The sequence below is a fragment of the Podarcis muralis genome, chromosome 1 (assembly GCF_964188315.1).
Source record: "Podarcis muralis chromosome 1, rPodMur119.hap1.1, whole genome shotgun sequence".
In the NCBI taxonomy this organism is placed as follows: Eukaryota; Metazoa; Chordata; class Lepidosauria; order Squamata; family Lacertidae; genus Podarcis; species Podarcis muralis.
In genome coordinates this window covers 69,672,445-69,684,973 of record NC_135655.1, presented here as the reverse complement: position 1 = coordinate 69,684,973, position 12,529 = coordinate 69,672,445, and the positions used below count along the sequence as shown (strand labels likewise).

The 12,529-nt window shown below is 43.4% G+C and overlaps 1 protein-coding gene across 3 annotated transcripts in view; it reads right to left on the bottom strand.

The window, feature by feature from the left end:
- Window positions 1-1,561: 1,561 nt before the first annotated feature.
- The window catches only part of LMO1 (LIM domain only 1), a 104,960-nt gene continuing 93,992 nt past the window's right edge, over window positions 1,562-12,529 (bottom strand). For 2 of the 3 annotated variants that reach the window (XM_028732150.2, XM_028732132.2), the window contains exon 4: window positions 5,540-11,567. In XM_028732150.2, the coding sequence (XP_028587983.2) occupies window positions 11,459-11,567 (109 nt within the window). In that variant the 3' untranslated portion in view covers window positions 5,540-11,458. Of the gene's footprint in view, window positions 2,020-5,539; window positions 11,568-12,529 lie in introns of those variants that run through there. The other variant, XM_028732140.2, reaches the window with a different exon arrangement.

Below are 12,529 nucleotides of genomic sequence, written 5' to 3'. Positions count from 1 at the left end.
TCATGACATTTCCCCAAACATGTTCTGCAATTCAGCTATCTGAACATGTTCTTCTTGGGGCACCTTACTGAGGCTCACATCTCTTTGTTGCTTTTGGGGAGCATTTTGTTTAATGCTGACATCCTTCTTTCCTGCTGTTGGATGTCCTTCATCATAGTCTTTTGCGCTGTTTCATCACCTCCCTTTCCACAAGCCCCAGGAATTCCTAGAAATGGAACTGTAATCTGCTCTTACATGTTTCTGTCCCATCTCCTCTCTCTGAAGTGCTACCAAGCACAGCAGTCCTGCCACAAGCTTTCTTCTGTGCTCCTCTTCTCAGCCACGACCAGCACTCCTCCCCTTGCTTCCCATGAAAAGCCCTTGTTCTGCAAAAAAACCCACCCATCACCTTTTATATTCCAAGGGCCCAAGTCATTTCAAGCACTTGTTTCTTCTGCTGCCACCGAAAGTTTAGTACTGGGGTGGTGGGACTATTCCTATTGAAAAAGTGGTTACAGTGGGGAGGACTTTTTGAGAGGTAAGGGTTATCAAAGAGGGCTGCAAAGGTTTTGTGAAGATTGAAGATAGGGGAGGGAGTGGTGCTTTAGGACTGGTTTCTCCCTCCCCTCTTTTTTTGCTCAGGGTTATGATGAAAGCCAAATTATCTCTATAACCTGCCTTGTTTCTCTAATGGTGTGATAATGGGTGATGCAAAGGGCTTCTCACAAAGGAGGTAGTGGGGCAACTAACCCACCTTAGATGAAAGAGACCATGGCTTGTTTGAGCAGTCACATTTGCACATCAGGATAAACCATAGTTTCTGGCCTATTGTGGTTTACCATGACTGAGCAGGATGTTGGTGTATGCTGCCTGATTGCTCCCTCTTGACTCTTCCCCTCACACAAGCAAAACATACCATAAACCCACAATCAGGTTTGGTTTCTCATTATGTCCAAACCCAGGACTGTGGTTTGCAAGCAGATGAAACCATCGTGGGCATCACACACACACGGCAGCCAAGCACGCAACACAAGCTATTAGATTGACTACAACAGAATGCATCTTCCAAGTCTCTTTTCAATGGAGCAGGGGGGGACTGGAACTCTGGGGGGTCAGATTGGCGACCCCTGATTTCCTGGCATATGTCACTCCAGGTTGCTGTGGCTCGGTGGGAAGGATCGTAGCTCACTGGTAGAATACCTGCTTTTCACGTAGAAGGTCCCAGATTCAATTTTCAGCATGTTGTCTGTCAGGGTAGACAATATTGAGCCAGATGGACCAATAGGTAGCTTCCTATATTCCTGCTGGCTGGTTTAAATATTACGTATTCAGTATCGAAGAGAAGCTCCCTGAACGCAGAAATAAAAGGTATGTCATAGAGAAGGCTAGGATGAACTATTGTCCTCCTCTTTTCTTAAACCTGATTCTTAGAATACTGACGAGCCACAGGACAGAACTTCTCTTCTACAATCTCAGACCACTCTGAGAACTTCCACATGGAGAAACTGGTGTGCACTGAGTGACATGGCTTTTTCCTATATGAATACCGCCAGAGCAAATAATCGCTTAAAGATGGCCAGGAAACATTCATATTTTTTTTTAATTCACACCTGTAATAAAATTGCATTACATTTTTCATAAAATAAATGTTCCAGTTTATATACAGAAAAAACAGACTGTACAGAGCCCTCCCCCAAATATCCCCCCCAAAAACTCACGAACATACAGGCAATGCAGTGCTCAGCTAAGCAGGCACAACTGTACATCTAAAATTGTAACTGCTTTGTGTTGTGGGGAGGGGGGAAAATACTACAATGTATAGAGTCCTTTGTGGACCGAGAATTAAAAAAATATTGCAGGCAAGCTGACAGACGTCCTTCACTGCTAGTGCGGCTGAACGTCCATCCCACAGTGTTTCAGCAAAGCAGGGTTTGTTATTGAACTTGGGGCTCAAAGCTCCCGTTCAGCTGCCCCTCCTCATAGTCCATCTGACACAAGATCATGTTGTTCTTCAGGAAAAATTTGTCTCCCACGCAAAATCTAGAACACAGAAGAAAAAGAAGAGATCATTTACCTAAGGAAAGAAAAAAATAAGAATCTCTTTTTCCTGACATTAAGTAGGCAAGTAATGCATCATTTTTAAGGTCTTTATGTTTTATCTTCCATTGGCTTTTGAGAAAAACAGAAGTGGTTATGTTGTGCGTCTTTTTCCTCCCCACCTGAAAATATTTAATTTATTTACAAATACTTTTCTATTACCACCACATCAGGAATGAAAAACACTTCTCAAAGAGATGAACATATAATCAACACAAAAGCAAAAAGCTTTTTTTAAAAAAGGGGCAGTGGGAATCAGAAGAACACAAAACTGGGTCGTATGGCAGGGTAAGCTTGTATAGATAAAAATGCTCCACAAAGAGAGATTCAGATCACTCTTTTTGAGCTGCTATGAGCTGATTAAGAAACCCAAGAAGGGGGATTGGCCCTAACATTAGGCCAAGTTAGATGATTTGGTTCAAATGGCAAGTTTTAAAGGGCATAAAATGATCACTAATTTGGCTTATGATCATATTTTTAAACACCAAAGTGAGGGGTAGGAGAGAAGAATGTCATTAAGATTTTCTGCCTCTAGCATCAAAAAGGTCCAGAGGCCTTCAATTATAACTGTTAATTGGAAAGGTAAAATTAACCTGGTGATCTCAGGGACCACAAACCAGGCTTATTCAACTTGTTTGGCCCTGAGTTTGCAATGCATCAGACGCTTCTGGCAATCCTTTAATAAATCAGCCCCTTTATGTTTAGTTACACACAGTCTCTCAGTGACCTATGAGAGGTCCAGTACCAGGCTGAGACCTGCAGGTGAGAACTGGGAGATTTGCCCAGGTAGTGGGCAGGTGGGGGAGCCAGGACCATGGACAGCTCATTGTGGAGCAGGATGGAATTCAGGCCCAGTACAGATTCAGGTCAGATAGGGCGCTTCCATACGGTAATTTATTGTGGACTCAGGGCTGCTCCTGCATGCAACTTTTGCACAGCATCCATATGACAGTGATCTCATAAAAAAATGATGTTCCATATCGTTTTTACAGTTTAATCTGGATTTTCCATTTCTGTGGGAAATCTGATAAGTAAAAAAAAATAAAAGAATTGCAAATAGTAAATGCAGACTAAATTAGGGAAGTGGGGAATGGGAGGGCATTTCGATAAGGATGACATTATGTGGCGGGTGAGAAAAGCTTGCAGCACAGGGTCCACAGTAAATGGCTGTGTGGAAGCATCTTAACTTGTGTTCTGGTGCTTTATGTCCAGCCTGACTATCATGTTCTGCAGTGAGCTGTCCGTGGTCCTGGCCCTTTGCTTATACACCTGCTGAACACTTCCAGTGCTCACCTAAGGTCTCAACCTGGTACTGGATGTAGGTGGTGCCTTCTGTCTTTAAATGCAACTGGGTTCTCTACACACACACACACGTCCCCATTCTTTGTATCACCCATCAAATTATAAAGGGTCTGACTTACGATCTCTAAAAGTGTAACCCCTCGCAAACACTCACACCTTCATTCCAAGTCTGCCATAAATCTGCAAGCCCCTGTTGGTATTGAACCTAATTGAATTTGCTAAACCTTAAAAACAAGGATCTTCACTATTACATTCACCTGATATGTAGTCTAGTTGACAGAAACAGTAGTTTGAAAGAGCCATGGCCTATGCTTAAGTTACCAAATGAGAACTTGCAATGGAACTGTCTCTTCTCTTAGCCTCTTCCCATCTTAAAACTTAATCCATATCTAAAAGGTAAAGGTAAAGGACCCCTGACAGTTAAGTCCAGTCGCGCATGACTCTGGGGTTGCGGCGCTCATCTCGCTTTACTGGCTGAGGGAGCCGACATTTGTCCGCAGACAGTTTTTCAGGGTCATGTGGCCACCATGACTAAGCTGCTTCTGGTGAAACCAGAGCAGCGCACGGAAATCTATGTCTAGGTAATTTTTTTCACATTGTATATGGAATATTGCACCAACATAATACGAGCCATGTGCTATTTATTGGCTGTGAGTCCTGGAAGACTCACTTCAGCTGCAGAAGCTGAGGCTGCTGACCAGGCTCTTGGGCTGGGGGGGTGCTGTTTATGAGGTTTTGCTGCGTGGGGGTTGTTGCCGTTATTGAAATTAAGTTTTTTGTATCTTTATTTTTGATCTTATGATTTATGTGGAAATTGTTCTGTTTGGTTGTGTACTTTTTGATGTTTTATTTATTGTTTAGTACTTTTGTTATGTATGTGATTATGCATTTTTTTACGTGTTGCAATTCCCCCTGAGCATGGTTCCAACTATGGAAGGGCAACATACAAATTAAATGATGTATGCATGTATTTCCTTTGACATTCATGTTACTTTTGATGAATGATGAGTAAGAAATGCAGTCTCCCAAAGCACAATTCTCCCACCCACACATTAAGCAGACATGCTGAAGGGAGAGCTGGATCATGGCAGCTAATCTTGTCCCTATAGGTGTACCTTATCCCTAGTGTCTTCACATTAAAAACAGGGCTATGCACACGTAGCATTGGCCACTTGTGAGATCATTTAGGTAAGGCTGAAATAACTTTGCCAGGCCTATAACAAAGACTAGCAGCTGAACTATGGGCACCAAGGCAAACTGTCTTCCTACTTCCTACTTTGCTGGGATGCAACACTTGATTGTATTCAGGGCTGTGCAAGAGGCATAATTTGAAAGGCAAGGCTAGAGAATACTTCATGCACGCCAAGTGTATGACTGGAGTGGAGGTGTCAGCCTTTGCACTTTGGTGGATACTTAATGCATTTTCTCTCAACTGAGGGACCAGGAACCCGCTAAACACACTGCAAGGTAACTTGTTCTCTGGCAGCAAGAAACTTGTTTATATCACCAGAGAGTCATGCTGCTAAGTTTTGGAAAATGAATTTGCAGTACTCAGAAGTAAGTCACACTGTGTTCAGTGTGGTTTACTCCTGAGGAAATGGACTTCGGATTGCAATTTTAGTTTCACTGGGACCTACTTAAACTTTGGGCTCAAGGAAGATTCACACATTTATCATCAAACATGTGTTGATGAGGGCTAGAATTATCCTGCACTTTAAAGGAAAGTGAGGTGTCATTCCATCAAACACCTTCGTGGAATGCATGCTTATTTTTCTCAGTCCTAATGTGCACATTAGGGACGCGGGTGGCGCTGTGGGTTAAAGCCTCAGCGCCTAGGACTTGCCGATCGAAAGGTTGGCGGTTCGAATCCCCGCGGCGGGGTGCGCTCCCGTCGTTCGGTCCCAGCGCCTGCCAACCTAGCAGTTCGAAAGCACCTTCGGGTGCAAGTAGATAAATAGGGACCGCTTACCAGCGGGAAGGTAAACGGCGTTCTGTGTGCTGCGCTGGCTCGCCAGATGCAGCTTGTCACGCTGGCCACGTGACCCAGAAGTGTCTTCGGACAGCGCTGGCCCCCGGCCTCTTAAGTGAGATGGGCGCACAACCCCAGAGTCTGTCAAGACTGGCCCATACGGGCAGGGGTACCTTTACCTTTTTACTAATGTGCACATGACTTCAAACGTTTGAGAGCTCCTGCTCAATAGTCCAGTCCCATTGCAATACAGATCGAGGTACCATATCCAGGAAGCAATAATCATGGTTCCTTCTCATTGAATATCACCTACTGAAAAGGGTAATGATCATTCATCTGGCTTATGTGGGAGACTGATCAGCATGTACGTGTGGACATCAGCATATATGCAGCTGAAGCAGCAAAAGAATGTCTTCCCCTTGTCCCCTGTCATCAGTTTCAAATAATGCCTAGTTCAGAAGTAGTCAACATGGTGGTCTGCAGATGTTGGACTGCAACTCCCATTCCCCCAAGCAGCATGGCCAACGGTCAAGGACGATGTGGATTGAAATCCAACAAGTTCTGCAGGCCACCATGTTGGCTATCCCCAATCTGGATGTTGCTTGAGAAGGATGGAACCAGAATGTGGCAAAGCAGTTTTCATGCTGCCGCAGAAAAAAATTATAGACTTCACAGAATAGGAAATTAAACCCTCCCGCAGCAAACTTGCACACTGGGGAAATACCGGTTCCACTTAGCACGATGAAGTATCAGCGGTCTTGGTGACAGCTAATTTTCTTCTGACCCTCAGGTTTGCTGGCAGCTTAATTTGATGACAATAGGCAAGAAGCTTATGGGTTCAATGGGGAAAGGGTTAATTAATAGATCAGGTAAGATTCAGTTTGGTGCCCTATATGTATTAGCCTTATGAGAATTTCGAAACTCCTTTCAGTACTACAGAGCTCTATGATTTTTGGGTTTCTATTAAGGAGATATAGACAAAATAATTATCACACCAGCTAAAACCCGCACCTCAAAATCTGTTGTGAAAAGTGCAGGCCTCTCCAAGTGTTTTGCTGAATTGGAAAGGTTTCCCTTGCTGACTGAAAAACAGACAGCTGCTGACTCGCTACATATTTTTGCCTTAAACCAAGAAGCAAAAAACTGAAGGAGTAGTAATGCAAAATGAAGATTAAAGTCTTGCCACCGGCACAAGTGCAGCGCGCTTGACAGCTGCCTCTTGCCAAATCAGCGGAGGTTTCGAGGAGCAGGGATGGAAGACCTCGCAAAAGCATGGAGAAGAAATGTGTTATGTTTTAGAAATGACATTTTGGAATCTCCCCGACTAGAATTTCAAAGTGGGGTCAAACTAGCCCCCCCCCCGTCAGCTGGGCTGTGTCATATATTACATGGCAGCAGATGTGGGTTGGACATGGGGAGGGAGAGAAATTCAATCAGTTCGCATTTTTATGCGTATCTACCTAATTTTCACCTTCCAAACTCATTCACATTACTCTGAATTTTGCAATGTAGTTGTCCAACCCAAAAATGCATACAAAAAAGTGTATATTGGGGTAAAGTATGCACCAAAATGCAGGTCTTAATCCAAATCATATACAAAAATGCATTATATATGGGGACATTGCTGGTAAACACACACCAATGAGTTTATTTGGCATGTAATAACTCTGGATACTCAGTTGGTTGGAGCGTAGTGTTGATAACGCCAAGGTTGCAGGTTTGATCCCCGTATGGGACAGCTGCATTTCCCTGCATTACAGGGCGTTGGACTAGATGATCCTCAGGATCCCTTCCAACACTACAAATCTATGATTTCCACGATATTCACTTAAATGAGTTCATTTGGAGAGAGTGCACAGATTTTCATGCAGCCTGGGGCATCCATATCATGTGAGATAACTGGTGTGCCTGAGGACTTGGTGAAATGAACCATTACCAGATGCAACGAGTAACCATCCACTTTATATGCTTACTCAGAAGTTAGTCCCACTGAGTTCAGTGGGGCTTACTCCCATGTAAGTGGGTGCAGAAGTGCAGCCCTAATCACCTCAGAATCAATGACTTGGGTCCTAACTGTCCATTCTGCAAATACACGGTTCCAGAATGGCCTCTAGCTCTCTGGAGCAGCTTTTCAGAAAGCGCAGAAGGCAGGGAGAATCAGTAGAAATCATTTATTTTCATTCTGCTGGCATGAGCTTTTTAAAAATAAAAATAAAAATGAGGTGTCCCATTCGCAGTCACTTTAGGAACCAATGTTTAAATTTATAACATTTGTTTAAAGCAGCAGGTAAATTGCCTTCAGGATTCTTTTAAACACTGCCTACAATTCTTGAAATGAGGTTGAGGATTTAAAAGGATTTTTAAGAAAAAGAAAAAAAAAAACCCAACAAATAAACCGAACAAACCCAGCTCTCATCTAACAAATTGCAATAGAGTTATTGCCAGGAAATATTTTAGAAGTAACAGTTAACACTGACAGTAACACTAACAGTGCACTGTGGAAGATAATTAATGGAAATAGAGTGCTGAAGTAGTTTTGAGTTTGTGGTTTTAAAAAAACAGTGTGCTAACAGCACAGACAAGTCATCTAAAATGAGTCTAACTTCTGATCATATATCTGGGTGACATATATTTTAGGAAACCGGGAGGGGGGGACCTCTTCCATGACACACTTTTTGACATTTCTCAAGCACTGGAGTTGTGGGGGGGGGTGTCACGGGTGTGTGTGTGTGTGTGTGTGTGTGTGTGTGTGTGTGTGTAAAGGCTATGACTTAAGGGAGGGGTGGGAGATCTCTGGCCCACCAAATGTTGCTTGACCATTGGCCAGTGTGCCTGGGACTGATGGAAGTTTGAGTCCAACAATATCTGGAGGGCCAGGGGCCACCCACCTCTAACTTAACACCCTAGAAGTAACATTCATTCATTTAATTTATGAAGCGCTTCCCATGAAACAAACTTGAGGAAATTAACAACCAAAGCATCTTAAAAAATGATAATTAAAAACAACACCATCAATAAAAACACATATAAAAACAATTTCAAATCCAACTGACAAGGAAGTATCTGATTTTGTTTCCATGCCTTCAAGTCCTAGGAACTTCATTATTATGTGCTTATCTCCCCCTTCCCTTCCAAACTTTGGAAAATATGCTCCACATCCTGGTTTGGATCTACTTATGAACTGGTTTTTACCGTATTTTTCGCTCTATAACACGCACCTGGCCATAACACGCACATCGTTTTTAGAGGAGGAAAACAAGGAAAAAAAATTCTGAATGAAACAGTGGATGTATCATTTTTGTGCTTCATGCTGTGGCCACAGACATGTGATCTGATGGTGAATTTGGGGTGGCCCAATGCAAAGATCCTGAGGATCCATGTGGATCCATGCTTTTTAACCACGTTTTTGCACCATTGCAGCCCCAGGCAACAGTGGGTGTGTGATTTTAGGGGGGCAGGCTGCTATGTGATCTGATGGTGAATTTGGGGTGGCCCAATGCAAAGATCCTGAGGATCCATGTGGATCCATGCTTTGTAACTACATTTTAAGTGGGGAGTGAAGGAAAAACACAGAAGGGACAAGAGAGCGGTGTGCAGAGAAGCAGCTGGCTAAGAAAGCAGGAGAGGGATTTAACGGGAGAGAGAAAAAAAGGCAAAAGTTTCCACAAACCGAAGCCAGCTTTCTCTCTCCTCCTGCATGTTTTCTGGCTGCCTGCGAGGAGCACGGAGAGGAATTAAAAGGAAAGACCTCTGCTTTCCCCTCTGCTTGCCTGGAGGGGAGGGGATTTGCCTGCTCTTTGTTCCGTTTGAGCAAACACAGCAACGAAATAGAGGAGGGTGGGCAGTAAGACCCTGAGGCAGAATGCAGGAAAGCAACCACTTCCTCTTTTCAGGTTTCCCTTCTCCGACACAACGCGCTTTGATTTTTGCTGATTTTTGTTCCTGCGCTCCCCTAATCGGCTCCAGGGACCCCCCCCACATTCGCTCCATAACACGCACAGACATTTCCCCTTCCTTTTTAGGAGAAAAAATCTGTGTGTAATAGAGAGAAAAATACGGTAATTGTTTTTTTTTTTTTAAAAAAAAGAATTGTTTTCAATGCTTTACATACATGGAATTGCTTATATGGTTCTTTCACTTCAAGATGCAATTAAGAAATGGAATCAAATAAATACAGAAATAAACATTAACCTAGCCTTTTCTTCATTCAGTAGCACCGAGAAACTACAAAGTATGGTTGCTGGGGTGTTGGTCTTGGACTGGGGAGAGCTGGGTTCAAATCCAGAAGAGCTATGCTAAATCCTCTGCAGGTGGGCCACTGTTGCTTACTGCAAGAAAGATGGGGAGGAGCCAGGTCTGCACACTGCAGGCTGGCTCCTCCCCAGCCAGGTCAGCAGGAACACTAGATTGGTGCTGCTGGCGCATTTGCTCCCCCCTGACCTACCTGCCCCTCCCTCTCCCCATTTAAGCAACGGTGACTGGGGCGCTAGCATGGCTCCACCCTAACCAGCAAGCTCCTTCTGCTCAAATCTCTGATGAACCATCTTTGAAGATAGGGGATATCATAATCATTGAATGAAGGGTTGCGAGGAGGATAAAATAGAATAGCTCCATGAATGCTTGGAAGGAGACGATATAATTTTACAAATAAATAAATAAATGGAGGATTGTGATGCTTAAGGCTGAAGCTGCAGTGACTGTGAGTCTATGTCTGGGAAAGTCGGAAAAACTTCAGCTTTGCCTTATTTCATAGAATGTCCAGACCATCAACTCAGCCAACTTTTCTCTTCATTTTTAATTAGGGTTGCTAAAGCTTTGTGAACAAGCCTCAGAAACTCCACTGTGTACTAAAAAGGTCTGCTGCGATGAAAGAAAGTATTTTTGTTACCATCATAGTACTAAAAAACAGTCAATACATTTTCCTCACATAACTTTGGTAAAGGCCCCACAAACACATTTAAAGTCGGGGCAGACAGTAAGATCCTACAACATTCTAGCATTTTTCAACAAAGGTGGACACAGAAATGGGGATATCTATCTGAACCCACTAGATGTCACTAGAACCTCAGTGGAATAGCCTATCAAATGGGACAGCTTGATTTATTGAGCCTGCTTCTTTCATACAGAAAGGCAGTCTACTCCAAACAAATAATGCCAGCTTCGTGCTTGATGCAGCCTTTTCAATAACAGCCACCCAAAACGACAGAATTCCTGATACTCTTAACTTCGGATATGTTCTGTTCCCTGCACCTTTCCGTCAGGGGAAACTACACTGACTTCACCGAAAAGCTAAATTATTTCATAGAAATGGTTGAGAAGAAATGCACTGGGTTTGCACTCAAGGGAGCCTGCATGGATGTGGAGCCAAGGGGTTTTGAGAAAAGTGAATGGATTCATCATGATAATGATGTTCTTTATGGCCAATCCACATGCCCACTGGTCACTGCTTTTAATATGATGTGGCCAAAAGGTGAGCACCCTTCACTTATTAATCTGGCGAGGGTGTTTCCATGGGATTACCAGGGAGCAGGGCTGTGCTGCTGTCTCTGCTCCCTGACTGTTCACCGATTGGTGTGGACACCTGCACTGTCAAAGCCTATGTGTGACTGGTTGCTTATGCGCAGGTGCCCATGTGATTTGGGCTCTGGAACACATGGAAGCATACATGAAAGGAGCTACTTTGACAGTGCAGGTGTCTATGCCAACATGTGGACATTCAGAGGGCCAGCAGTGCAGCTCTACTCACTGGTAATCCTGTGGAGACCTTTTTGTGCACGAAGGTCTGTTGTCCGAATGTTTTGTCAAGCAAAAACGGATTTGGCTTGCTAATTCCAAACTTCCTTAGTGTGGTGAAACAGCAGCATGTCAAGCTGCCGATGAGCTGAGCTTTTTAGATTACCTGTTTGGCACATATAAGGCTCAGAGGTTTTTTTAAAAGTACATTAAGAGGTAGAAATAAGGTTTATCTGGGTTAAAGTAAGGCATGCACATGGATTTGTTGTTTGAAAGCAAGCTTATGCTAGGATGCCAGCTGAGTGGTTTAACTGTGTGCAGGAAACAGGAAGTGCTCCCACTTCCTGTCCTTCAGGCTTCTTCTAAATGTCTCAAGTTTCAATTAGACATTCCCCTCTGTGATGAGATGTGCGTGTTTATAAATGTGTTGAAATTTGGGAGCCAGACTGGGATGCGCAACTTCTCTGTGATGCTCCTGCTTGCAACTCTGTAGGAGAAAGATGCAAAAGTTACGAAGAACTGTGGCGATCAGGAAGCTTACAAAAATTGTACTTCCTTTCCCCTCTACATGGTGTAGTGTCTGGAACTATTCCAAGAGTGCCATCTTATACATATCTATTCAGAAATAAATCCCATTGAATTAAATGGGACTTAAGCACAGGTAAGTAGGCATAAAAATGGCAGACTTAACATGGTTCCCAATTCCCAACACACTGATGTTCCTCTTTATTTAAAGCATTTTTATGGAAACTTGATTCTGAATTTCCAGTACGGCTACATTTGATATTGGACATTGTCAGATTCTGTTTCCTCACAGTTATCTGTACCAACCTGGTGCCCTCCTAATGTTGTGGACTACAATTTCTATAATTCCTGAGCACTGACCATGTTAGCTGAGGCTGAAAGGAGTTGTAGTCCCAAACGTATGTGGAGCACCAGGCTGGCTACCCTCATTTGCATGAAACATTTCCGCCTTCTCTTTAGAGATACTGAAATACTTTTTAATTAGAATAGATGGTTCTGTAATTTTGCAAGCAGCCCTGCCTGAATTGCATGCTGTCTTGCTCTTGAATTTGATCTAGCTTAAAGCCTAGACCAAACACCACCCTGAGTGCAAAGATCATCAGCGTGCCAAATCTCAATATGTACTATGAGGGCGTATATAGCAGGGCAGCATTGTTTGTAGCTGCTTCATAACTAACAGATTTCCCTCCTTTTCCTGCCTTTGGAAACTCACTGAAACCTGAACCTTTCCCAAAAGGGCTCTGAGACCAGGCTGGCCTTGTGTAGAGTTTGGAATTTTAATGTGACAGGACTCCTAGGTTTGATGATTATGTGTCACTGGGAAATATGGTTGTTATCTGAGAGAAAAGCTCCAGGCCCCAGCTAGCCCTCCGCAAATTAAACCTTAAGTGGATACCCTCCTGATATCCATGCACAACATACAAG